Source organism: Salmo salar, chromosome ssa22, assembly GCF_905237065.1.
Source record: "Salmo salar chromosome ssa22, Ssal_v3.1, whole genome shotgun sequence".
Classification (NCBI taxonomy): domain Eukaryota; kingdom Metazoa; phylum Chordata; class Actinopteri; order Salmoniformes; family Salmonidae; genus Salmo; species Salmo salar.
This window is the reverse complement of record NC_059463.1, coordinates 7,737,579-7,762,454: the sequence shown is the minus strand read 5'-3', so window position 1 is coordinate 7,762,454 and position 24,876 is coordinate 7,737,579. Positions and strand designations below refer to the sequence as shown.

The 24,876-nt window shown below is 41.1% G+C and overlaps 2 protein-coding genes across 2 annotated transcripts in view; one reads left to right on the top strand and one right to left on the bottom strand.

Moving 5' to 3' along the window:
* Positions 1–19,124, top strand: part of LOC106582705 (diphosphoinositol polyphosphate phosphohydrolase 1) — a 33,346-nt gene extending 14,222 nt beyond the window's left edge. Inside the window, exons 3-5 of the mRNA XM_014166035.2 lie at positions 14,638–14,682; positions 14,794–14,878; positions 14,999–19,124. Of these exons, the coding sequence (XP_014021510.1) occupies positions 14,638–14,682; positions 14,794–14,878; positions 14,999–15,195 (327 nt within the window). The 3' untranslated portion in view covers positions 15,196–19,124. The remainder of the gene's footprint in view (positions 1–14,637; positions 14,683–14,793; positions 14,879–14,998) is intronic.
* A 223-nt stretch (positions 19,125–19,347) lies between these two features.
* Positions 19,348–24,539, bottom strand: LOC106582706 (40S ribosomal protein S10). The gene is made up of 6 exons (XM_014166036.2): positions 24,415–24,539; positions 23,704–23,853; positions 21,335–21,509; positions 20,167–20,253; positions 19,865–19,920; positions 19,348–19,437 (listed from the first exon to the last, which is right to left on the bottom strand). The coding sequence occupies exons 2-6, from the start codon at positions 23,851–23,853 to the stop codon at positions 19,390–19,392; spliced, it is 516 nt and encodes a 171-aa protein (XP_014021511.1). The 5' UTR covers positions 24,415–24,539; the 3' UTR covers positions 19,348–19,389.
* Between the last annotated feature and the right edge of the window lie 337 nt (positions 24,540–24,876).

Below are 24,876 nucleotides of genomic sequence, written 5' to 3'. Positions count from 1 at the left end.
TGGTCCCATGCTGATTACCTTGATAAAGCTTGTGGAAACATGGCTATTGAGCTCAACATAGGGATGGGCGATATGGCCAAAGAATCTCTAAATAACCTTTTGTTGTGCAGTTAAAGGTAAAATATACTGCATTTCAAACAGTCAGCAATAATGTAGCGATTTCAGGTCTTTACGTTGTACGCCAACGCTTGACAAACTGAGCAATCATTTTCCAGACTCAATGTTCATTGATACTCCCGTTTGTGTTATCTGCTCTGTGCGCGATTTGAGCAGTTGAGACGTACTGTAAAAAGGGTATCGTTAGGAAGGTTAACGTCTCTATTACAGGTTCTAAATAACAGAACCTGTAATAGGTTCTAAATGTTAGGTTCTAAATAACAGGGTAAAAACTGACGGACCACTATAAAAGCTCAAACCAGACAGACATGTTTCCACCAGTGGTAGTATAAATGTATATCCCAATTTGGGTGGAGCATCCTCCTTCCCTCTAAACATTACATCTTTATTGCTAGGCAGGATATTAAGTGATGCAGGCAATGAACCCTTTCCTTCTCCCTTAATCTGACCTGACCTCGGCCCCCATTCCTCACTAAACCACATCTCTCCAACCTTATCAGTGACTGCAACCATGTGATTGCCTTTCCTTTACTCATTACATTCCACGCTTAATTGACTCCACCATATACATTCCTCCTACAGATAACCATTCACTTCTGGTGTAGAAACCAGACTCTGGCACTCCTCATTGCCTTAGAATACTTGATAATTAACAATATTTCAAGTTTATGAGTCAGAACCCATCACAGTAAAAATGTCTCAATGTGTTTGTGTCCATATGACCAACTATGTTGGACCAAACCTCAAATGCAAAAAGCGAATTGAAACTGCTTGTCAGAAAGGAAGAAGTGATTGCTCATCTTTGTAGTGAGTGGCAGGGGGAGGGGCGTGTGTGTGTGTGTATGTAAACAGAGAGGAAAAGGCGACATGAGAGGTTTCACTCTCGCCAAAATCATTAAGTTTCTATGGGTTTATTTTGGACCTAAGCTTGTCGCCTGCCTTTCCGGCTTTGGGACAACGACTCCCATTTTGTTATAGGGTGGATACATGAGCATCTCGTCATTATATACACATCTCTGGTGTAAATGGGAAGGTGCACACAGCACAGAAGGAGCGAAGGAGACAAGGCCAAAAAGACAACCTGAGATTAAGCGGACATAAGCCATCATAAAAGCAGAAAATAACAAAACCCTGATTCTTGCGATACAGGCATTTGAAATATCACACAAAAACATACATTTGAATTGAATTAAATTGATATATTGCCCAGCCCTAGCTCAACACATTATTCTTTTGATGTTGGTCAAAGCACATTCACTGTTAGCACTTATCTCGAGCCCTTCTGGGCAGAGCAGTTGGTCTTGATCTTACTCTGTTTATGTGTACTGAGAAAGCACATCCACAGTAAGCACGCAGCCAAGACTCGTATCCCAGAGTCATGTTACACAGGAGTGTTAAAAGTTCCAAAGGGCGTTATACTGAGATTAAACACTGCCCTTTACACAATGCTGTGGCTGCAGGCCAGACAACCAAGCCACAGGCCCAACTCATGCTCAGAAGGAAGGAACATGTTTCCTTTTTCTATGGAGATCATTTTTGTTTGTTTACATAATGTAGCCTATTCTGTACTAATCACTAATTTAACTAATTTACGGGGTAAAGAGGGTTTCTCTGTTGCCAAGTAGTGTCTCTTCAACTAAGGCTTAGGTTCCAGAAAATAATATGATAACTTAGCTTTCTGAGATAAGCGTTCCAGAAATCATAGCCTACATTTACATTTACGCCTACTTACAAGATTGCATGGACACTTTGAAAGCCTGTAAACTATATGCAGGGCTGCAGACTAATATTTTCCCCTGGTGACACTAACTTTTTCAGTTGGTGGCACCAGCCTAGGATTTGGTCGCACCCCCAAAAAAGTTGCAGTGTCAAGCAATAGAAAGAATAAGTAATCATGTTCTAAAGTAATTCACAGTGCTTTATTAAAGCTAGACTCTTTTTCAAAGACAATGTCACCCCACCTCTGTTTTGGTAAAAAGCTGAGGGATGGGGCTTGAAAAATGTAACCACTCTCAAATTCATAGAGCTATGGATGCAAGTACTAACCATCCATGATATCAAAATGATAGTTAAAACTATGTTTTAAGGCTATACAGTGGTTGTTTACATTGGAGTAAAACAAGCTTATATTTTGGCTTCTGATTGGGTATGACAGTTGAACTAAGATCATGAGTCATTGGTAAGTTTTTATGTCCAAGACTCAATGGGTATGTATAGTTAATTTATAAGTCCAAAAATGTATCTAAGGATTTTAACTTTGAGGCCTTTTTATCAGTTAGATTTAGCCACCACCTGCGTCCTGTCTCTCCTCCGTCCTCTCTCGCCTCCTTTTGAAAAAGGTCAAAGTTAATCAGAGTTGGCGAGGAGAGTGGAAATGCTCTTGCTTGAAATGAGACTGTCCTCCACTTGGGTGTCATTAGGCAAGTGACGTTACAGGGATGGATCCCAAAATAAATTTTAAAGTGCTCAAAACAAATTAAGCTAGTTGTGCAAGACATTTTTATAGATAAAACAATAAGTAGCATATTGATTTTAAATGTGTGCATGTTTTTCTCTGAGAAAACAAAAGCTGATTCGAATGGGGTGTGGCAGATTTTTAAACTCTTTTGCAGTAAGATAAACATGAGTATCCTCGATGAAAGGTGGCTATCAAGGAGGGCAGGACAGTCATCCATTTGCCTTCTAACGATTTGACACACTCCTCGACCACTTATATTTTACTGTTAACATAGGGCTCCAGAATTTTCTTTTGGTCAATAGAGATGGATTTGCCTACATCTTTATGTGCACTAACAGGTATCCTAGGCTAATTCTGTTGGATAATTTACCACTGAGTAAGTGGAAACTCAAAACACATTTTCTAAATCGCTAACCTTAACCTCTACGGGATCGGTGTGTGTGTCTACCCCGCGGGACGGTTGAGCTAACGTGCACTAATGTGATTAGCATGACGTTGTAAGTAACGAGAATTTCCCAGGACACAGACATGTCTTATATGTGCAGAAAGCTTAAATTCTTGTTAATCTAACTGCACTGTCTGATTTACAGTAGCTATTACAGTGAATACCATGCTATTGTTTGAGGGGTGTGAACAATTATGTACTTGAAAATGTATCAGTAAACCAATTGGGAACATTTGTGCAGACTTGATACATCATTTTCAACAGTAATACAATGGTTCATTGGATCAGCCTAAAACTTTCCACATACACTGAGGCCAAAATCTAAATTGAGCCTAGACTCAAGTCATATAATGGCCTTTCTCTTGCATTTCAAAGATGAAAAAAATGAAAACACGTGTTTTTTCTTTGTATTATCTTTTACCAGATCTAATGTGTTAAATTCTCCTACATTAATTTCATATTTCCACAAATGTCAGTATTTCCTTTCAAATGGTATCAAAAATATGCATATCCTTGCTGCAAGCAGTTAGATTTGGGTATGTCATTTTAGGCAAAATTGAATAAAAAGGGTCCAATCCTTAACCTGTAGGGGGCAGTATTGACACGGCCGGATAAAAAACGTACCCGATTTAATCTGGTTACTACTCCTGCCCAGTAACTAGAATATGCATATAATTATTGACTTTGGATAGAAAACACCCTAAAGTTTCTAAAACTGTTTGAATGGTGTCTGTGAGTATAACAGAACTCATATGGCAGGCAAAAACCTGAGAGGATTCAATATGGGAAGTGGCCTGTCTGACAAGTTGTTGTTCATCTTGGCTCTTTTTATTGAAGACTGAGGATCTTTGCTCTAACGTGACACTTCCTATGGCTCCTTCCTATATCGAGGCAGCCTCTGGCTGAAACACATTATCGCTTTTGGCAAGTGGCCGATCAGAGGACAATGGGCTTAGGCGCGTGCCCGAGTCGACCCCATGCTTTATTTTCTTTCGTCTGTTTACCTAAATGCAGATTCCCGGGTCGGAATATTATCGCTTTTTTACGAGAAAAATTGCATAAAAATTGATTTTAAACAGCGGTTGACATGCTTCGAAGTACGGTAATGGAATATTTAGAAATTTGTCACAATGCGCCATGCTCGTCACCCTTCTTTACCCTTTCGGATAGTGTCTTGAACGCACGAACAAAACGCCGCTATTTGGATATAACAATGGATTATTTGGGACCAAACCAACATTTGTTATTGAAGTAGAAGTCCTGGGAGTGCATTCTGACGAAGAACAGCAAAGGTAATAACATTTTTCATATAGTAAATCTGACTTTGGTGAGTGCTAAACTTGCTGGGTGTCTAAATAGCTAGCCCTGTGATGCCGGGCTATCTACTTTAGAATATTGCAAAATGTGCTTTCACCGAAAAGCTATTTTAAAATCGGACATATCGAGTGCATAGAGGAGTTCTGTATCTATAATTCTTAAAATAATTGTTATGCTTTTTGTGAACGTTTATCGTGAGTAATTTAGTAAATTCACCGGAAGTTTGCGGGGGAGTATGCTAGTTCTGAACGTCACATGCTAATGTAAAAAGCTGTTTTTTGATATAAATATGAACTTGATTGAACAAAACATGCATGTATTGTATAACATAATGTCCTAGGTGTGTCATCTGATGAAGATCATCAAAGGTTAGTGCTGCATTTAGCTGTCTTCTGGGTTTTTGTGACATTATATGCTAGCTTGAAAAATGGGTGTCTGATTATTTCTGGCTGGGTACTCTGCTGACATAATCTAATGTTTTGCTTTTGTTGTAAAGCCTTTTTGAAATCGGACAGTGTGGTTAGATTAACGAGAGTCTTGTCTTTAAAATGGTGTAAAATAGTCATATGTTTGAGAAATTGAAGTAATAGCATTTCTAAGGTATTTGAATAACGCGCCACAGGATTCCACTGGCTGTTACGTAGGTGGGACGATTTCGTCCCGCCGGCCCTAGAGAAGTTAATTAAAAATAAAACGCACTGCTTCTAGTCATGTATTAATCTAACATATGTATTCAATATCCCAAAACGATCAGTTGTAGCCTAGCCTACTGCCCAATGAGTCCTATGCACTCACAATGGCTGTTGCACATTTTGCGCACTCCGTATCTCAAAACCATATCAAATATCTTGTTTTTAAAATAATTGCTATAGAGTTAAATGTTGAGTTCAGAAATAAGAATTATACCCACAGAAAGCAGAGGACCTCCTATCTTCAACAGTGATGACAGTTGATTCCAAAGCTGTATTCTTCCCGCAATTGGATTTTGAAATGTTATAGTCTACAATCAGAAGGCTTTTTCTTTCTCCTGGAGCGCAGGAGAGAAGAACAGGGGCTAGCTTATCAGAGTAGGAGGCCCCAGCAAAACAGGCACAGCGTAGGTCAGAGACTTTCATTACAGGAATCATAAGGATAATACTGTTTGACCAAATCATGGTTTTAGCCTACAAAAAAAATAGGAAGTTTAGTGTAAGGTGACTATTTAGAATGAGCGGCTCGCACCGATACGACCAATTACAATTTTTACTTGCTCAGCCAAGTCAAAGGGACGCAAACTGTGACTATATGGTCGCAGTCTGGAGCCCTGCTATGTAGTCCATTTCTGGGAAGGCTGTTTTGAATGGAAAATAGCTCCAGATTGTTGATTTAATCATTTCCTAAATCTCCTTTATTGCAGCTATTTAGTAGTGATGGGTGAAATCAATACAGTTATGTATCACAATATTATTTTTGGACAGTATTATATTTGACTCCAAGTATCGATTTGTAAAAGTAGTATCCCGACTTGTAACTATCAATTTTTGATTTGTATTATTTTATTTTTTAACCCCCCCCAACACTACTAAATATCTTGGCTAGCTACCTACAGTATTTCTCATGCTCTGTCTTGTCTCTCTGCAGCAGAGATATAGTGAGCAATATGTTTGGAACGTAAAATCGCAGAATCAAATAGCAATACATTGAGAATTGCCATACATATCGTATAAGCACGTAAGTATCCTGATATCCTAAGGTCCATGGCAATTCTTAGCCCTACTATTTAGGCTTGTATGCCCTCAGATAATTACATTTGAGGTTTCAGATCATGTTCAATGTATTCTTATACTGTGTAAAATATGTACTTTTAGGGAAAGCAGACTCATTCTTTAGGGAGATATCCCTTGTCAGTGTTGCTTTGTCATGATGTTCATCAAGTTTTCTGTTATGACATTTTATGTTGCTATGAGACCATTCTCGACACAATCTACTAGCCACATAAGGGACATCAAGACTGGTTGGGGAATTGAATAGCATCTCAGAAAATGTTTCAAGACCCAGACCGGGAAAGGGCATTGGATTTGAACACCTCTTGACAGACAGCCTTTAGTGGGTCATTGGATAGAGAATAAAGATTACTCGCTGTACTCAGAAATAAACTTTATGGTGGTTCTGGTTGCGATGCCTCAGTGGGTAAAGTGAGCACACCCTTGGCGGGGATGGATTTGATGGGTGCGTCAAGTTTTCAGGGTAAATGGTAAATGCCACTTTTTGGCGTTAACCAGTATTTCTGCATTAACAAGGTGACAATCCATCTGATTGGTTCTTCGGCGGGCATAGCGGGATTTCTTATTAGCGTCCGGGTTAGAGTCCTGCTCCTTGAAAGCAGCAGCTCTACCCTTTAGCTCAGTGCAGATGTTGCCTGTAATACATGGCTTCTGGTTGGGGTGTGTACGTATGGTCACTGTGGGGACGACGTCATCAATGCACTTATTGATGAAGCCAGTGACTGATGTGGTATACTCCTGAATGCCATCGGATGAATCCCAGAACATACTCCAGTCTGTGCTAGCAAAACAGTCCAGTAGCTTAGCATTTGCGTTATCTGACCACTTTCTGAGTGAGCGAGTCACTGGTGCTTCCTGCTTCAGTTTTTGCTTGTAAGCAGGAATCAGAAGGATAGAGTTATGGTCAGATTTGCCAAATGGAGGGCGAGGGAGAGCTTTGTACATGTCTCTGTGTGTGGAGTAAAAGTAATCTAGAGTTGTTTTTTTTACCCTCAGGTTGCACATTTAACATACTGGTAGAAATGAGGTAAAACGGATTTAATTTTCCCTGCATTAAAGTCCCCGGCCTCTAGGAGCGCTGCCTCTGGATTAATATTTTCTTTTTTGCTATGGCCTTTAACAGCTCGTTGAGTGTCATCTTAGTGCCAGCATCGGTTTATGGTTGTAAATAGATGGCTACGAAGAATATAGATGAAAGCTCTCTTGGTAAATAGTGTGGTCTACAGCTTATCATGAGATACTCTTCCTCAGGCGAGCAATACCTTGAGACTTCCTTAATATTAGTTTTTGTGCACCAGCTGTTATTTACATATAGACACAGATCGCCACCCCTTGTCTTACTGGAGGCAGCTGTTCTATCTTGCCGATGGTTTCAAAAACCCCGGCAGTTTTAAGATTGATGGTAGAGGGGATTTACTCACTCGCCGTCGGATCCTTACAAGGCACCCCGACCTATGTCCCCGATATCTCTCTCTTCTTCATGCAAATGGAGATTTGGGCATTGTCAGGTGTCTGAAGTAAATCCTTTGTGTCCGACTTTTTAAAGGAAAAAATCTTTGTGTAGCACGAGGTGAGTAATCGCTGTCCTAATATCCAGAAGCTCTTTTCGGTCATAAGAGACGGTGGCAGAAACATTATGTACACACAATAGCACAGCAGCCATCTCTTCCGGCGCCATTAAACTGTTGGTGAGCATTTCTCCATTCCCAAGATAAACCAACCACTTGACAGGTGTGGCATATCAAGAAGCTAAGTAAACAGCATGATCATTATGCAGGTGCACCTTGTGCTGGGGACAAAAGGCCACTAAAATTTGCAGTTTTGTCACACAACACAATGCCACAGATGTCTGACTGCAGGAATGTCCACCAGAGCGGTTGCCAGATAATTGAATGTTCATTTCTCTACCATAAGCCACCATCAATGTCATTTTAGAGAATTTGGCAGTACATCCAACCGGCCTCACAACCGCAGACCATGTGTAACAACGCCAGCCCAGGATATTCACATCTGGCTTCTTCACCTGCAACATCATCTGAGACCAGCCATCCGGACAGCTGATGAAACTGAGGAATATTTATGTCTGTAATAATGCCCTTTTGTGGGGAAAACTCATTCTGATTGGCTGTTCCTGGCTCCCCAGTGGATGGGCCTATGCCCTCCCAGGCCCACCCATGGTTGCGCCCCTGCCCAGTCATGTGAAATCCATAGATTAGGGCCTAATGAATTTATTAAAATTCACTGATTTCTTATATGTAACTCAGTAAAATCGTTGAAATTGTTGCATTTTTGCTTTATAATTTTGTTCAGTATACATATCCCAACCGGAAGCCTTGGATTACAGGCAACATTCGCACTGAGCTATAGGCTAGGGCTGCCGCTTTCAAGGAGTGGGACACTAATCCAGTTGCTAATAAGAAATCCCGCTACGCCCTCTGAAAAACCATCAAACAGGCAAAGCGTCAATACAGGACTAAGAATCCCACTTCATCGTCCATCACGCTCGTCTGATGTAGCAGGGCTTGTAAACTATCACGGATTACAAAGGGAAAAGGTAGCACTTTATTTGACACCCAGTGCCATAACATGTTATCAATCAAATTTCAATCAAATTTATTCATAAAGCCCTTTTTACATCAGCCGACGTCACAAAGTGCTATACAGAAACCCAGCCTAAAACCCCAAACAGCAAGCAATGCAGATGTAGAAGCATGGTGGCTAGGAAAAACTCCCTAGAAAGGCAGGAACCTAGGAAGAAACCTAGAGAGGAACCAGGCTCTGAGGGGTGGGAGTCCTCTTCTGGCTGTGCCGGTGGAGATTATAACAGTACATGGCCAAGATGTTCAAACGTTCTTAGATGACCAGCAGGGTATAATAATAATAATAATTATTATTATTATTATTATTATTTTATTATTAACACAGGACACCAAATAAGACAGGAGAAATACTCCAGACGTAAGACTGACCCTAGCCCCCCGACACACAAACTATTGCAGCATAAATACTGGAGGCTGAGACAGGAGGGGTCGGGAGACACTGTGGCCCCATCCGACGATACCCTCGGACAGGGCCAACCAGGCAGGATATAATCCCACCCACTTTGCCAAAGCACAGCCCCCACACTACTAGAGGGATATCTTAAAACCAGCAATTTACTACCCTGAAACAAGTCTGAGTATAGCCCACAAAGATCTCCTACACGGCACAAACTCGGCAGGGGCGCCAAACCCGGACAGGAAGATCACGTTAGTGACTCGACGCACTCCTTCTAGGGACGGGATGGAAGAGCACCAGTAAGCCAGTGACTCGGGCCCCCGTAATAGGGTTAGAGGCAGAGAATCCCGGTGGTGAGGGGAACCGGCCAGGCAGAGACAGCAAGGGCGGTTCGTTGCTCCAGTGCCTTTCCGTTCACCTTCACACCCCTGGGCCAGACTACACTCAATCATAGGACCTACTGAAGAGATGAGTCTTCAATAAAAACGTACAGGTCGAGACCGAGTCTGCATCTCTCACATGGATGGACAAACCATTCCATAAAAATGTAGCTCTATAGGAGAAAGCCCTGCCTCCAGCTGTTTGCATAGAAATTCAAGGGACGATAAGGAGGACTACATCTTGTGACCGTAGCATACGTGTTGGTATGTACGGCAGGACCAAATCGGAGAGTTGGGTAGGAGCAAGCTCATGTAATGCTTTGTAGGTTAGCAGTAAAACCATGAAATCAACCCTAGCCTTTACAGGAAGCATGTGTAGAGAGGCTAGCACTGGAGTAATATGATGAAATGTTTTGGTTCTAGTCAAGATTCTAGCAGCCGTGTTTAGCACTAACTGAAGTTTATTTAGTGCTTAATCCGGGTAGACGGAAAGTAGTGCATTGCGGTAGTCTAATCTAGAAGTGGCAAAAGCATGGATTAACTTTTCTGCCTCATTTTTGGACAAAGTTTCAGATTTTTGCAATGTTACAAAGATGGAAAAAAGCTGTCCTTGAAATAGTCTTGATATGTTCGTCAAAAGAGAGATCAGATTTCAGAGTAACGCTGATGTCCTTCAGTTTTATTTGAGACGACTGTACAACCATCAAGATTAATTGTCAGATCCAACAGAAGATCTCTTTGTTTCTTGGGACATAGAACTAGCATCTCTGTTTTTCTTTAAAAGTAAAACATTTGCTGCCATCCACTTCCTTATGTCTGAAACACATGCTTCCAGTAAGGGAAGTTTTGGGGCTTCACCATGTTTCATCGAAATGTACAGTTGTGTATTGTCCGCATAGCAGTGAAAGTTAACATTGTTTCCGAATTACATCACCAAGAGGTAAAATGTATAGTGAAACGAATGGTGGTCCTAAAATGGAACCTTGAGGAACACTGAAATTTACAGTTGATTTTTCAGAGAGCAAATCATCCACAGAGACCAACTGATATCTTTCTGACAGATAATATCTAAACCAGGCCAGAACTTGTCCGTGTAAACCAATTTGGGTTTCCAATCTCTCCAAAAGAATGTCATAAGCGATGGTGTCAAAAGCAGCACTAAGGTCTAGGAGCACAAGGACAGATGCAGAGCCTTGGTCTGACGCCACTAAATGGTCATTTACCACCTTCACAAGTGCAGTCTCAGTGCTATGATGGGGTCTAAAACCAGACTGAAGCATTTCGTATAAATTGTTTGTCTTCAGGAAGGCAGTGAGTTGCTGCGTAACGGCTTTTTCAAAAAAAAAGTTGCAATACCAAGTTTATATACCAACCTCAAGAGGGGGGGTGAAAAGATTTGGCATGGTACCTCATATCCTCACATTTATACAGCTGCACCATCGAGAGCATCCTGACTTGTTGCATCACCTTGGTATTGCAACTGCTTGGCATCCGATCGCAAGGCACTACAGATGGTAATGCATACAGCCTAGTACATCTCTGGGGCCGAGCTTCCTGTCATCCAGGACCATACCAGGCGGTGTCAGAGGAAGGCCATCCAGTACCTGAGCTCCAAGTCTGGGACCAAAAGACTGCTGAACGGTTAATCAAATGGCTACCCAGACTATTTGCGTTGACCCTCTTATTTGTATTGTTATTTATAATTTTTTGCACTGATTGTCTTGCACAGGCTCTGTGCACACTCACTGGACTCTAACCACACGCTGACATACTACACTGACACTGCAACACACACGGACACACAAAACACACATGCATATTGACGCCAGACACGCATACATTCACCTTCCTTCACACTCTTTACATACTCTCCTGCTACTCTGTTTATTATCTATGTATTGTCACTTCAGCCGTACCCCTCCACATTGACTCTGTACCGGTACACATTGTATGTAGCCTCATTATTGTTATTTAAAAAATAAAAAAAATCCTTTAGTTTATTTAGCAAATGTTTTACTTTTTCGTTTTAAATCTGTGTTGTTGGTTAAAGGCTCGTAAGTAAGCATTTCACGGTAAAGTCTACTTTACCTGTTGTATATGGCGCATGTGACACAATTTGATTTGAAATGGTTTTTTTTAACAAGATTTACATTTACATTTAAGTCATTTAGCAGACGCTCTTATCCAGAGCGACTTACACTGTGTTTTCCACAGTTTCAACCATTTGTTGAACTTCTTGTTTCAACTTTATCATCGCAGTGAGGTCAAACATTGTAGCCTAAAGCATGATACTGTTTTCATGATAAGTGTCTGTGATTTTCGATTACATTTGCATTGATGTCAGAGTGATTGAAGGACAATGGAGCGCTGAGTTGGGTACTATCAACACATCAGCCCCATTCATGTACAGAGCGCATAGGAGGATATTACTGTGACTCAACGGTCACATGGAATTTGACTGCGGTCATAACTGCCGGTCACCACAACAGCTCGATGCACTACCCTCTGGAGAGAGAGCCCTGCGGTTTCAGGCGGTGCAGTTGCCGTACCATGCAGTAATCCAACCTGACAGGATGCTCTCTGGTGCATCTGTAGAAGTTTGTGAGGTCCGAACTGAAAGACATAGGAGCAGGTTAAGGGTTATGCATAGTACCTTGTATTAGTGTTCACAGCCACTCATCCAGTTAAATGACCTGACCCGTTGGAGGCTAACTAGACTCGAATGCAGCTCTACGGCTCATGTCCTTCACTCATGTTCTCATTATGATATGGACAGGGTGGCCATTTTGAGTAGAGGTGGTTGATATGGAGATGGTGGCCATTTTGAGTAGATGTGGTTGAGGTTTGCCTACGCTATCCAAACCCTGCCTATTCTCCAGTCACCCTAGTGCTGGTCTTCCCCATATGATCTGGTTGAAGGCATGAAGGGCGTGGGATTGATACTGGGGTATATACTGGTATTATTCACTATGGAGTCCAAGTTTATTAATAGACTGAAACTAGAGGATGCCAGCAGTACGCACCAGCAGCCAAAGCCTATGACCAATGGGACCCGCACCTGCTGGCACAACCATCAGGGAAAAACATGGCCTTCCAAGGCAGTCTGCAGTTCTTTGGACCACTGCTCTGGAATAAGCTGGACTTATCCACACGGCAGCTAGCTAGCATGTCTGCCTTCAAAAGAGCTGTACACAAATCTATTAGGATATGTGAGCGTCATTTTGTATTTATGCTACTGCGTATAATGTGTGTGCTTCTGTGTATGCTGTTTTTATCTAGTCAACTTTTATGTGATGTGTATGTTTTTATTAATTAAATGGAACCTAGGACTTTCTAGAAAACAGTGGCAGTTGTTAGTGGACTATCCTGGCTAATGAAAATGTATCGAAAACTGGCCCAGTACCCCTCACCATCTCTGGGGGACACAAACAAGATATGCCATTTTCACACTTTGAGTTGTACAGTGCCAGTCAAGTTTGCACACACCTACTCATTCAAAGGTTTTTCTTTATTTTTACTATTTTTCTACATTGCTGAATATTAGTGAAGACATCAAAACTATGAAATAACACATTGAATCATGTAGTAACCAAAAAAGTGTTAATCAAAATATATTTTAGATTCTTCAAAGTAGCCACTCTTTGCCTTGATGACAGCTTTGCACAATCTTGGCATTCTGTCAACCAGCTTCACCTGGAATGCTTTTTCAACAATCTTGAAGGAGTTCCCATATATGCTGAGCACTTGTTGGCTGCTTTTCCTTCACTCTGCAGTCCATCTCATCCCAAACCATCTCAATTGGGTTGAGGTCGGGTGATTGTGGAGGCCAGGTCATCTGATGCAGCACTCCATCACTCTCCTCCTTGGTCAAATAGCCCTTACACAGCCTGGAGGTGTGTTGGGTCATTGTCCTGTTGGAAAAACAAATAATCCCACTAAGCGTAAACCAGATGGGAAGACGTATCGCTGCAGAATGCTGTGGTAGCCATGCTGGTTAAGTGTGCCTTGAATTCTAAATAAATCAGTGTCACCAGCAAAGCACCATCACACTTCATCCTCCATGCTTCACAGTGGGAACCACACATGCAAAATTCATCCGTTAACGTACTCTGCCTCTCACAAAGATACGGCAGTTGGAACCAAAAATCTCAAATTTGTACTCATCAGACCAAAGGACAGATTTCCACCGGTCTAATGTCCATTGCTCGTGTTTCTTGGCCGAAGCAAGTCTCTTCTTCTTATTGGTGTCCTTTAGTAGTGATTTCTTTGCAGCAATTCGACCATGAAGGCCTGATTCATGCAGTCTATTCTGAACAGTTGTTGAGATGTGTCTGTTACTTGAACTCTGAAGCATTTATTTCAGCTGCAATTTCTGAGGCTGGTAACTCTAACTTATCCTCTGCAGCAGAGGTAACTCTGGGTCTTCCTTTCCTGTGGCGGTTCTCATGAGAGCCAGTTTCATAACGCTTGATGGTTATTGCGACTTCACTTGAATAACTTTTAAAGTTCTTGAAATTTTCTGGATTGACTGACCATATCTTAAAGGCTTTAACCAAATAGGGCTATCTTCTGTATACTACCCCTACCTTGTCACAACACAATTGATTGGCCCCAACTCACTAAGAAAGAATGTCCACAAATTAACTTATTTGTCACAGCTGTTAATTGAAATGTATTCCAGGTGACTACCTCATGAAGCTGGTTGAGAGAATGCGCAAAACTGTCAAGGCAAAGTGTGGCTACTTTGAAGAATCTCAAATATAAGATATTTGTTTAACACTTTTGTTCACTACATGATTCCATATGTGCAATTTCATAGTTTTGATGTCTTCACTATTATTCTACAACACAGTACAAATAAAGAAAAACCCTGGAATGAGGTGTCAACTGCTGACCGGTACTGTGTATAAAACACCATTTGGTGTGAACCATGACGGGTAGAGGCACAGGTGTGTACACTTTATTACATTTTATAGCAGGACAGTTGTGTGAAGGATGTTTTCTCTAATGGCATCTTCAGGACATATTGTAACACACAGGCTACACACACCTAATGAATCGATTGCCACAGTGACACGGACTCTTACGATTGAAAGAGTTATGTTTTTAATCCGTAGATAGGGTTTTGATTCGCTTCCTTGTTTTTTTGTTGTTCCACAGGCAGGTGTGAAGGGGACTTTAGGTCGCCTAGTTGGAATATTTGAGGTGAGTTTATGTTATGACATGCTTAGGCATGCTAAAGCTTGTTTGGGAGTGGAGAGAAAATATGGACTTTGTTCTGAAAAAAAAGAAATGTCAAAACTGTCTATCTTACAGAACCGAGAGAGGAAACACAGAACCTACGTCTACATTCTTATCGTAACTGAGGTCCTGGAGGATTGGGAGGACTCAGTGAACATTGGTGAGTGGCTTTCATTTCAATCTGATTATACTACAGTTTGAATTCTGGTTATAGATGCCTCTCATGTCTGTCTTTCTAAACTTGTGCCACAATGGTGTCTGTTCTTGTTCCTTTTAACAGGGAGAAAAAGGGATTGGTTTAAAATAGACGATGCAATACAAGTGTTGCAGTGTCACAAGCCTGTGCAGGCCACATACTTCGAGCCTCTCAAGGATGGTTGCCTGACCAGCAACGGGACGCCCCTGGTGGCCACGATAGGCGGAGACCTCTCCCCCACCTACAACATCAGCCAGAGCTCCGTGTCGGGTATCAGATAACTAAAACACAACCCCAGGAGCTCTTGCCACCACTCTCCCTCTTACTTATTTTTTGTTGTTGTCTCAAAATAACATGGTTTGCCTTGCCAACTCATTTGTGCCAGAATTGTGGTGCAGACTTGACAAGTGTTGAGTGAAGATTCTGAAACAATTTGGAAATGTAATTTTTGACCCCCTTGTTCGTTTCATTTTATTGAAACATTTTATGAAGCATCCCTCACTCCCTCATTCTCCTACCTTGAACACACCCTTAGTGTGGTGTTTACTGAATGCAAGAACTACTTTTTACTGTTGTGATGTAAAAGTGTATACTTAGTGCTTAAGCGCAATGCTGTCAGTGGTCTTTTTTAATGTCTCCTCTTTTGGTTATTGTCTGTGTATGATTGTGCCCAAGAGCGTGTTTTCCCTCTTTTAAGGATAGGAAATGTTCTGTGCATCTGAATAGACAGTTGTAGGAAGTGACTTGTTTTGCATGATCGCTGGCTATGTTTTGCACATTGGGGTCCCCTGATACAGATTGTGAGGCAGATAGTCTTTGGTGGTAACTAAGTTCTTTGAATTCTCATTTAGCTCCGCATTGTGGTTCTTGGTATTAATATCTTGCAGGTTTCATCAGAAAGACAAGGCCCTTTTCCCCATTTGACCCGATCGTCAAGTAGCCTATACATTTTCCCTTAGTCTGGAAGCTAGCTAGCCATTTCAATATTGACTTTTAGGCAGAAAAAAAAATATAGAAAGAATGTCTACTCAACTAAATATGTAGCACAGTCCCCATTTTGCTGAGTTAGCATTGAGAGTTTACCCTGGTGTTTTACCCAATAGACTGAGACCCTTTTGTTCTCCAGTGTCTTTACCTACTTAACGGTCTAGTAGTCTGTTAGTAGTGGTTCACTACAGACACCGTAACAGTAAGCAGACCCCCCCACCCCCCCACCGACCAAAATGTATCAGTTTATAATTTAGAATTCCATGGTGTGAACAACTGCAGTCTTCCTCCATTTATTTTGTGCCATCCATGGACTGACAATTGCCTTCACCCAGCACACACACCACCTTTTTATCAAATTTTCAGATTCTCACCCCTTACTTTAACCTCTGTTTTATATCAGATGTTTACATTGCGTTCATAACATTTATTTTTCACTTAAACAAGCACTACTAGACATGTATATTTGAATAATGTAGATTCTTTTGGGGGTTGGGCGGGGGGGGCTTTTCAGTAAAAATGTTTTACCCTTTTTAGTATTGAATCTGCATCTCCAAAACAAACACCTGCTTGATATTGAAAGTAATTTAATCTAAAATGCTGTCTTTGCAGAACAAACAAACAAGCCTTGTACAGTTTGAGACCTTGTTTAACATGTAAAAATGCTTTGAATACTATTTTATTTTCATAAACGTCTGGCAAATCTTTAGCCAACCTGCTATACTTGCCTTAGATGTGGCATGGAGCAGCTGGCTCAATACTGTGAAACTGGAGGCCCTGTAGATAGCATGTAAGACGTTTTATTGTAAATTGTTTATTTCTGTATAGATCAAAGGTGAGTACAAATGACAAAACAGTTCCTCTGATGCATTTGTGAGGGCTATATTTTGCTCAGCCATGGCTGTAGGGTTGGCTTTGTAAGGTTTGTTGACGAGTTGCTTTGATACACAGTATATGTTAAGGCTAAATAACAAGTAAATGTTGCTAGCTTTGTATTGGGGGGGGTGAAGAGAAGACCCCATTTATCATGGATGATATAAGCAGCAGAGATGCCTCAGATGTTCTACAAAGACCTCTTGAGGCTGAGGTGTAATAAAGTGAAGTCCATAGTTGAATTGTTAACATACAAAATTGAGGGTTTCCACTGGATTGAATGCTGTTTCCAGACCACTACCATAAGCTTTTATGTCATTATCCTAGTCTTCTGACAGAACCAACATATGTAACATCTCCCTATTATCTCTTCTGCCCTGTCGTTGTTTCAGTAGCTCATCATTTGCCCTCCAAAATGAGCATTATATACTCAGTGGTCAGTTTATTAGGTACACCACCCCATTCCCGAAAATAGTTCGCTCCTCCAGTGTGTCACGTGGCCGTGGCTTGCTATAAAAAGGAGGCATCCAGTTACCGGATGGGCACGGATGGGCTAATGCAGCAGACGACCACACCGGGTTCCACTCATATCAGCTAAAAACAAGAAGCGTCTCCAGTGTGCACGCAATCACCAACATCACCTGGTCAAACAAATCACGATTCCTGTTGAGTCATGCTGATGGCAGTCAGGATTTGACATAAGCAGTATGGGGCAATGGTGTGGGGGATGTTTTCCTTGCACACGTGAGGTCCCTTGATACCAATTGAGCAACGTTTCCATGCACTGAAGAATTCAGGTTGTTCTGGAGGCACCTAATAACTGGCAACCGAGTGTATGTTATCCCCAATCCCAGACTCAAGGTCTATTCTATAATGTAAGGGTTGAACTAAATTGGTGAGTGGATTACTGATATCAATAGAAATTCTACTTTGAACCATTTATTGCTTTTTATAAACTAGGTGGTTCAAGACCTGCATGCGGATTGGCTGACAGCTGTGTTAGACCAGATTGTATTCCACAGGTACAACAAAACATTTATTTTAACTGCTCTAATTACATTGGTAACCAGTTTATAAAGCAATAAGGTAATTTGCGGTTTGTGATATATGGCCAATATACTATAGCTAAGGGCTGTGTCCAGTCACTCCACGTTGCGTCGTGCTTAAGAACAGCCCTTAGCCGTGGTATATTGGCCATATACCATATCCCTCTGGCCTTACTGCTTCATTAAATGAGCTGCATCAAAAGGTGTGGGGGGCTAAGTCTTGGAACTGTCTAGTGGAAACCAATTTTTCCCAATACCACCTTAGCCCCACAGAGCAGAATACATTTAGGCCTATTATTGAATTTTGTGGTCAGCCTCCCTTAAAGTCCACCATTTTCTTTATATGATAATGAGCTATCAATCAAATTAGATGGAATTGGAAAATCTCTAAAGTGAAGGGGTTCTATTCAAAATGGGCCCAAGCAAGGGCAATGAATGTGGATATCCATATGTAACAGCCAATGAATGACCACTTGTTCTTTAACCCGTTTGTACTTTGTTGATTTTTCTTGTACATACTAGCTAAAGCAGCACTTATAGCTAGATAAACCTTATGCTTTAGTCAGTAAGTATTTTTCTCCTTTCCTTCCATCTAATACATACAACTCCTTTTGTTAATACAATGAAAGTTGGAAGTGGAGGGGTTTAAGAATTCAATACTTCGTTATTAAGGGATAAGTACTGTATAAATATACCCTGCTCGAGTCCTTTAGAAATGCATTTCTCTCTTCCTTAGGATGATTTCACACAGCACGCAGTGAAAGCCAGAGGAGTGGATGTAGGCATTTTAAAAGGCTCAAACGCAGCCTCTGCTCAGATAGGCCTCCTTGGCCCTTCACCGGAGTGATGTAAAACTTGCCTATATCACACCACCTAGTGGTCAGGCAGTATTCTGCAACGCATGTGAAACAGTTTTGCCTCAGTCAGTGAATGTCTAGTTGAGGATTCTTGCATTCTCAGCAGTATTTGTTTCATGGCATTGCATTTGGATAGTGACTACTCTGACAGCTTGATTATTTTTCTATTGGATCACCCTGTAGTAGGGGTGATACTCCCTTGCTATATACAAATTGATAAGGCAAAATCACAATCAGATGGGATTCAGTGAAGAAAGCTATTTGGGCTACCTAAAATATAAGTGTGCATTTCCCTAAGCACAAGCCCTTGACCTTCCCTACATATTTGTAGTAATTGTTTTCTCCAAGGTGTACGTCACTGGAATATTTACCATTGTCATTTGGGACTGTGAGAAGACTGAAGATTGTAATATAAATGTGCCAACAAATAAACACCAGTATTTCAGATCTGGATTCCATTTGCCCTTTTTTGATCATTGTAACAGTGTCTAGCTACTTAGTATTCCACTTTTAATACAGGTTGTTGATAAACCCGACTAAAGGACTGTACTTTGAATAACCTGCCACGCTTTAGCTAGTATAATTACTATAGTGTGCAAAATAACTCCCCAGTCCACACAAACACTGGAAAGAATGCTACATATTTAAAGTACTGACAAATAAAAAGGGCAAAGTTGTGTTTTCTGTTTATTGTAAAGCAATTGATAGACATTTACTCCTGAGGCGGCTGCTGTCCTCGGCCACGTCCAAATCCACCCCTCTGAAAACAAAGAAAAGGATAAGCTTCCACGTCACAAGATAGCTGGTCAGCAAAACAAGTGTCATACGGTTATGTTTCCAATTCATGTCCCAAATTTGTCAACCCGAATAACTTTACTCAATGCGTTAGAACAGTGCGTCTGGCTGCCCAATGTATGTTGTTTTTCACAATAGCATATAATCAATTGCTCGTGGCAATATCTTGTTGAGTCAACTTAAATGCAAACAAATAAGGCTTTGAATTGCCTATTCTAGTACCATAGACGTACAGTATACAACCTTTCAACGGTAGGCTATACAATAAACAATCATTTATGACCATTTATTATTCAGACTTGTCATGGTAACCAGCATACTGAGTGGGTCGCCAGGAACAGAGTTGAGCACCTGCTTCAGACTACATTACCATTAGGCAATACAGTACTTACAAATTGGAACTCTGTGGCTGAACCAGCACCTGCCTCTGCTTTCTTGTCTCCACCAGCTGTAAAGAAAACAGCTTGTAATCAAAACCTGTTTTAAAGTTAGCCATTTTCCTATATTCATCACCATTCATACTAGTCAAAGGCTGAGGAAACAAGTCATTACCAATAACAAATGTGCTCACCAACTACTGGATCTCAAGGCAGATATTTGGAGCTACAAAGCACTCTAGTCAGCAGATCGTGAAATTCCCAGTTGGTTGAAAGCGATGGTTAGGATTAGAGGGATTCTGTAAAACTATACATACGTGGTGCAGCAGATCTTCTGTAATTGTCTCTATCACCCCCATCACGGTTGAAGCGGGCAGGCCTCTCTCCCCTCTCTCCCTCCATACCTGGAAAAGAAAAGACAACGCTCAGCTGGGTGGGATGTCAGACTCAAAAACACAGGAAGGAACATCAGGTTTGGGTCCAATCAGCACCTATGACTATACAGTACAAAATCCAATAGTCTTCACTGAACAGCTCGAGGGATGCAGTGTATGCAGACCTGTTCCATCCCTGTTCTAACCCACCTTAGTCAAACAATCAAGGTCTAAATCAAAGACCACGATTAGTTGAATCAGTTGTTAGTACAGGGCTGGTACTAAAGCCAGCACACTGCAGCCCCCCAGGACTGGAGTCACCCAGACCGGTTGTAGAAGTAGGGGCTCATTAGGAGCAGTAATAGCCCATTCACATACTATGCTGGTTTGGTAACTTTATTTTCATATTGTCCTTTCCAGCAACAAGGTGGATATGTAATAGTGATGGGGGTATAAAAAAATATATATATACACACACACAGTTAGGCTACATGTCACGATATTTTGGACATTATAAATCGACTCAAAGTATCGATATGTAAAAATAAAACTGAATCTGACTAATGATTAGTCAGATTCAGTTTTATTTTTACATATCGATACTTTAATCATCTCATCGCTGTAGCCCGTGACAAACACACCTCATTCAACTCATTGAGGGCTTGATGATTAGCTGAATCAGGTGTGCTTATCTAGGGTTACAATAAACATGTGTACTGGTGGCGGTACTCCAGGACCAGGGTTGGGACACAGCACCAGGTAGCGTTAGCTAACGCTAGTCAGCTGAATACGCGCCAAAACGCCTGTATTTTTCATCCTATAGCTTGTTTTTAAATAGTAAACCATTCCCCCCCCCACGACTTTTATTGCCATGACTGATCAAAAATGATCAAGCCCTTGTCTTTCTGAAGCAGACATAGGCAGCAATATGTTTGAAACATCAAATAACAGTATCGAAATGTAATACATATAGGAAGTGAGAATCGCAATACATATTGTATCGGCAACTAAGTATCGTGAGGTCCCTGGCAATTCCCAAACCTAATGTGTAACCAGTCCAGGACAGTGCAGCTCATCAGTGTGAAAATGGTTAGCCTATAAGTGGACGTACCCTTGGGCCGGGGCCTCGCGGTCTCAGGACGCATCTGGCGGCGCAGGGTGGCGGGAACAATCTCAGGTGGAAGGTGCAGGAAGTCTCTCAGGTACTGGATACCTTCATTGGTGAGGTACCAGTAAAAATGGCGCCAGGCAAATTGCTCCTTGACATACCCAAGTGACTTCAAGGACTGAAAAAGCGAACATGAAAAAAAATATATATATATTTTTTTATATAAAGACAAAGCCCCAAAATCCAACAGACATGACATGCTAGGGAAACACTTTCCGTAACCCAACTGTGTGCAAGTCTGAAAATCCACATCAGTGGTGTATTCATTAGTCGGAATCTGTTGAAAAACGTTTAGCAAGAAACTGTTCACTAAAGGAAACAAACGGGGAGGGACCTAGATAAAATGTGTCCAATAGAAACTCTCGTAATTGAAAAGTGTTTTCAGATTGAAGTAAACAGTTTCTGTTAATGAATACACTAGGGGTGTGGCGAGTCATCTGACAAAATTAGTATCGTAACTGATATGGGCAATTTTCTGGATGCAATATTCTTTTGTAATTATCCGTGATACAAAACTGTTTTTTATTTTTCGGGTGCATGCAAGTATGTTTCTCATCTCTCAGTCACGGAGTTTCTAAACCCTACTGTACCGTCTTTAAGTCAGTTATGTGCGTGGTCTAAATAACTCAACTGGCAAGCTTGCCTGTCTGTAAAGAGAAGGGCAGGCTGTACGTTGATCCTGGTGCTCTGATTGGATAGGGTGAAGCTGTATCTCTGTCCACTCACTTAACCTGTTGGGGCTAGGGGGCAGTATTTTCACGGCCGGATAAAAAAAAAAAAACGTACCCGATTTAAACTGGTTACTACTCTCGCCCAGAAACGAGAATATGCATATAATTAGTCGATTTGGATAGAAAACACTAACAGAACTCATATGGCAGGCCAAAACCTGAGAAGATTCCATACAGGAAGTGCCCTGTCAATTTGTTGTCCTTCTGTTGCATCTATCGAAAATACAGCATCTGTGCTGTAACGTGACACTTTCTAAGGCTCCCATTGGCTCTCTAAAGCCGCCAGAAAGTGGAATGGGGTGTCTGCCGTCTCTGTGCGAAGAACAACTGGAGAGTTTGAGAGTGGTCAGCCTGGGGACAGTGAGACAGATGCGCATTCACAAGAATTCTCAATTTTTCTCTTTCAGTCTTTGAATGAATACGTTGCCCGGTTGGAATATTATCACTATTTTACGAGAAAAATAGCATAAAATTTGATTTTAAACAGCGTTTGACATGCTTCGAAGTACAGTAATGGAATATTTAGATTTTTTTTGTCACGAAATGCACTCGCGCGTCACCCTTCGGATAGTGACCTGAACGCACGAACAAAACGGAGCTATTTGAATATAACTATGTATTATTTGGAACCAAAACAATATTTGTTGTTGAAGGAGAAGTCCTGGGAGTGCATTCTGACAAAGAACAGTAAAGGTAATACAATTTTTCTAATAGTAATTCTGAGTTTAGTGAGTCCCAAACTTGGTGGGTGTCAAAATAGCTAGCCGTGATGGCCGAGCTATGTACTCAGAATATTGCAAAATGGGCTTTCGTCGAAAAGTTATTTTAAAATCTGACACCTCGATTGCATAAAGGAGTTCTGTATCTATAATTCTTAAAATAATTGTTATGTTTTTTGTGAACGTTTATCGTGAGTAATTTAGTAAATTCACCGGAAGTGTTCGGTGGGCATGCTAGTTCTGAACATCACATGCTAATGTAAAAAGCTGGGTTTTGATATAAATATTAACTTGATTGAACATGCATGTATTGTATAACATAATGTCCTAGGAGTGTCATCTGATGAAGATCAAAGGTTAGTGCTGCATTTAGCTATGGTTTTGGTTTTTGTGACATATATGCTTGCTTTGAAAATGGCTGTGATTATTTTTGATAGGGTACTCTGACATAATCTAATGTTTTGCTTTCGCTGTAAAGCCTTTTTGAAATCGTACAATGTGGTTAGATTAACGAGAGTCTCGTCTTAAAATGGTGTAAAATAGTCATATGTTTGAGAAATTGAAGTTATAGCATTTGAGGTATTTGTATTTCGCGCCACGCGATTCCACTGGCTGTTGACTAGGGTGGGACGCTTGCAGGAGGTTAATATACTGAACAAAAATGAATGCAACATGCAACAATTTCAAAGATTTCACTGAGTTACAGTTCATAAGGAAATAAATCAATTGAAATCAATTCATTAGGCCCTAATCTATGGATTTCACATGACTGGGCAGGGGTGCAGCCAAGGGTGGGCACAGAACCAACATAAAAAACTCAAACAGTAGAATCAATATCTCCTAAAGTTCAAATGCCTCTCACCAGCATTGCTTTCATCACATGAAGGTTGGGCACGTTCTTGTCGGCCAATTCAGGGTGCTTGGGCAGATGCACATCTTTCTTTGCCACCATGACGCCCTCTTTGAAGAGGAGCTCATAGATGGCAATACGGTTCTTCTTAGGCATCAGCATCTATTCACACAACCGACAATGAGACAAGCGTTAGCGTAAAATGCAATATAACAGGGATGTCCACCTACCCACATACTGGCTGGCAAACAGCCTACTACAAGATTGTAAGGTCACTAACGTCACAAGATTGGGTGTCCTAACTGTGATGTCAACTAACATTACCCCAGCCGGTAGGTACGTTAAGCTAGCTAGCTTCTTCGGACAACTATGGGCTCATTTCCCAAATGAGGTAGGTAACGAACACTTTACCATGCTTCTAGAGTCTAATGATAAAACCACATTTTGAATGAGTTGCATCCGGCAGTGGTTACTACCTATCACACTGGCTTTGAAAAACAATATAATGAAGCGATACGAGGACATAGCAGGGAAGTCCGTGTAGGTAGCTAGACTACCTTGTGTATTTTAACCTACATCTCGAATAATATAAGGCTTTTTGGGGAAATGTGTGGATGTTTACAACAATGACATACACATCTATCTAAAATTGAGACTAACAGCTTCATACAATGTAAGATGTCTTAGATTTATTCAGATTATGTTTGCTAGGCATTTCCCTACCTTGCCACTTGCTAGGGGACCGGAACCGGAAAGAACGACGGAAGGCGTTCAAGAGCGTTTATGTCCAGACGTTGGACCTTTCAGCTTTACCGTCATCTACTGAACTGGCGGGAAAAGTGCAGTAGACTAAATGGAATTGCCGATAGACAGGGAATTATTATTCCGCATCGTCATTTTTGCAAATTAGGCTATGGGTAAAATAGCCATGCACTTTTGTTAATCAAATAAATGAATTGACACATATCTGCAATAGGTATACACTGTCTAAGCTTACACCACTTATCAAAGTTCTTTTCAACCTGAACCACCACTCGTCCTTTTTTGGAAATACGATCTTATTTTTTTTTTTACGTTACAGGAAGCTTCAGATACATTTTCCGGTCTTGTGTGGGGATTCAGCCAGCGGTATTTGTACTGGGGTGTTCATTTAAAGACCATAACATTATTCTTCCATTGGACCAT

Excerpts from the sequence above, each read along its gene's own strand:
- LOC106582706 (XM_014166036.2), bottom strand. The coding sequence starts at position 23,853 with ATGCTGATGCCTAAGAAGAACCGTATTGCCATCTATGAGCTCCTCTTC. Across the intron at positions 19,921-20,166 it reads CAGAAGATCTGCTGCACCAC|CTGGTGGAGACAAGAAAGCA; the intron begins GTATGTATAGTT and ends TTTTCTTTACAG. Across the intron at positions 19,438-19,864 it reads CAGCCACAGAGTTCCAATTT|AGGGGTGGATTTGGACGTGG; the intron begins GTAAGTACTGTA and ends CTTTGTTTTCAG.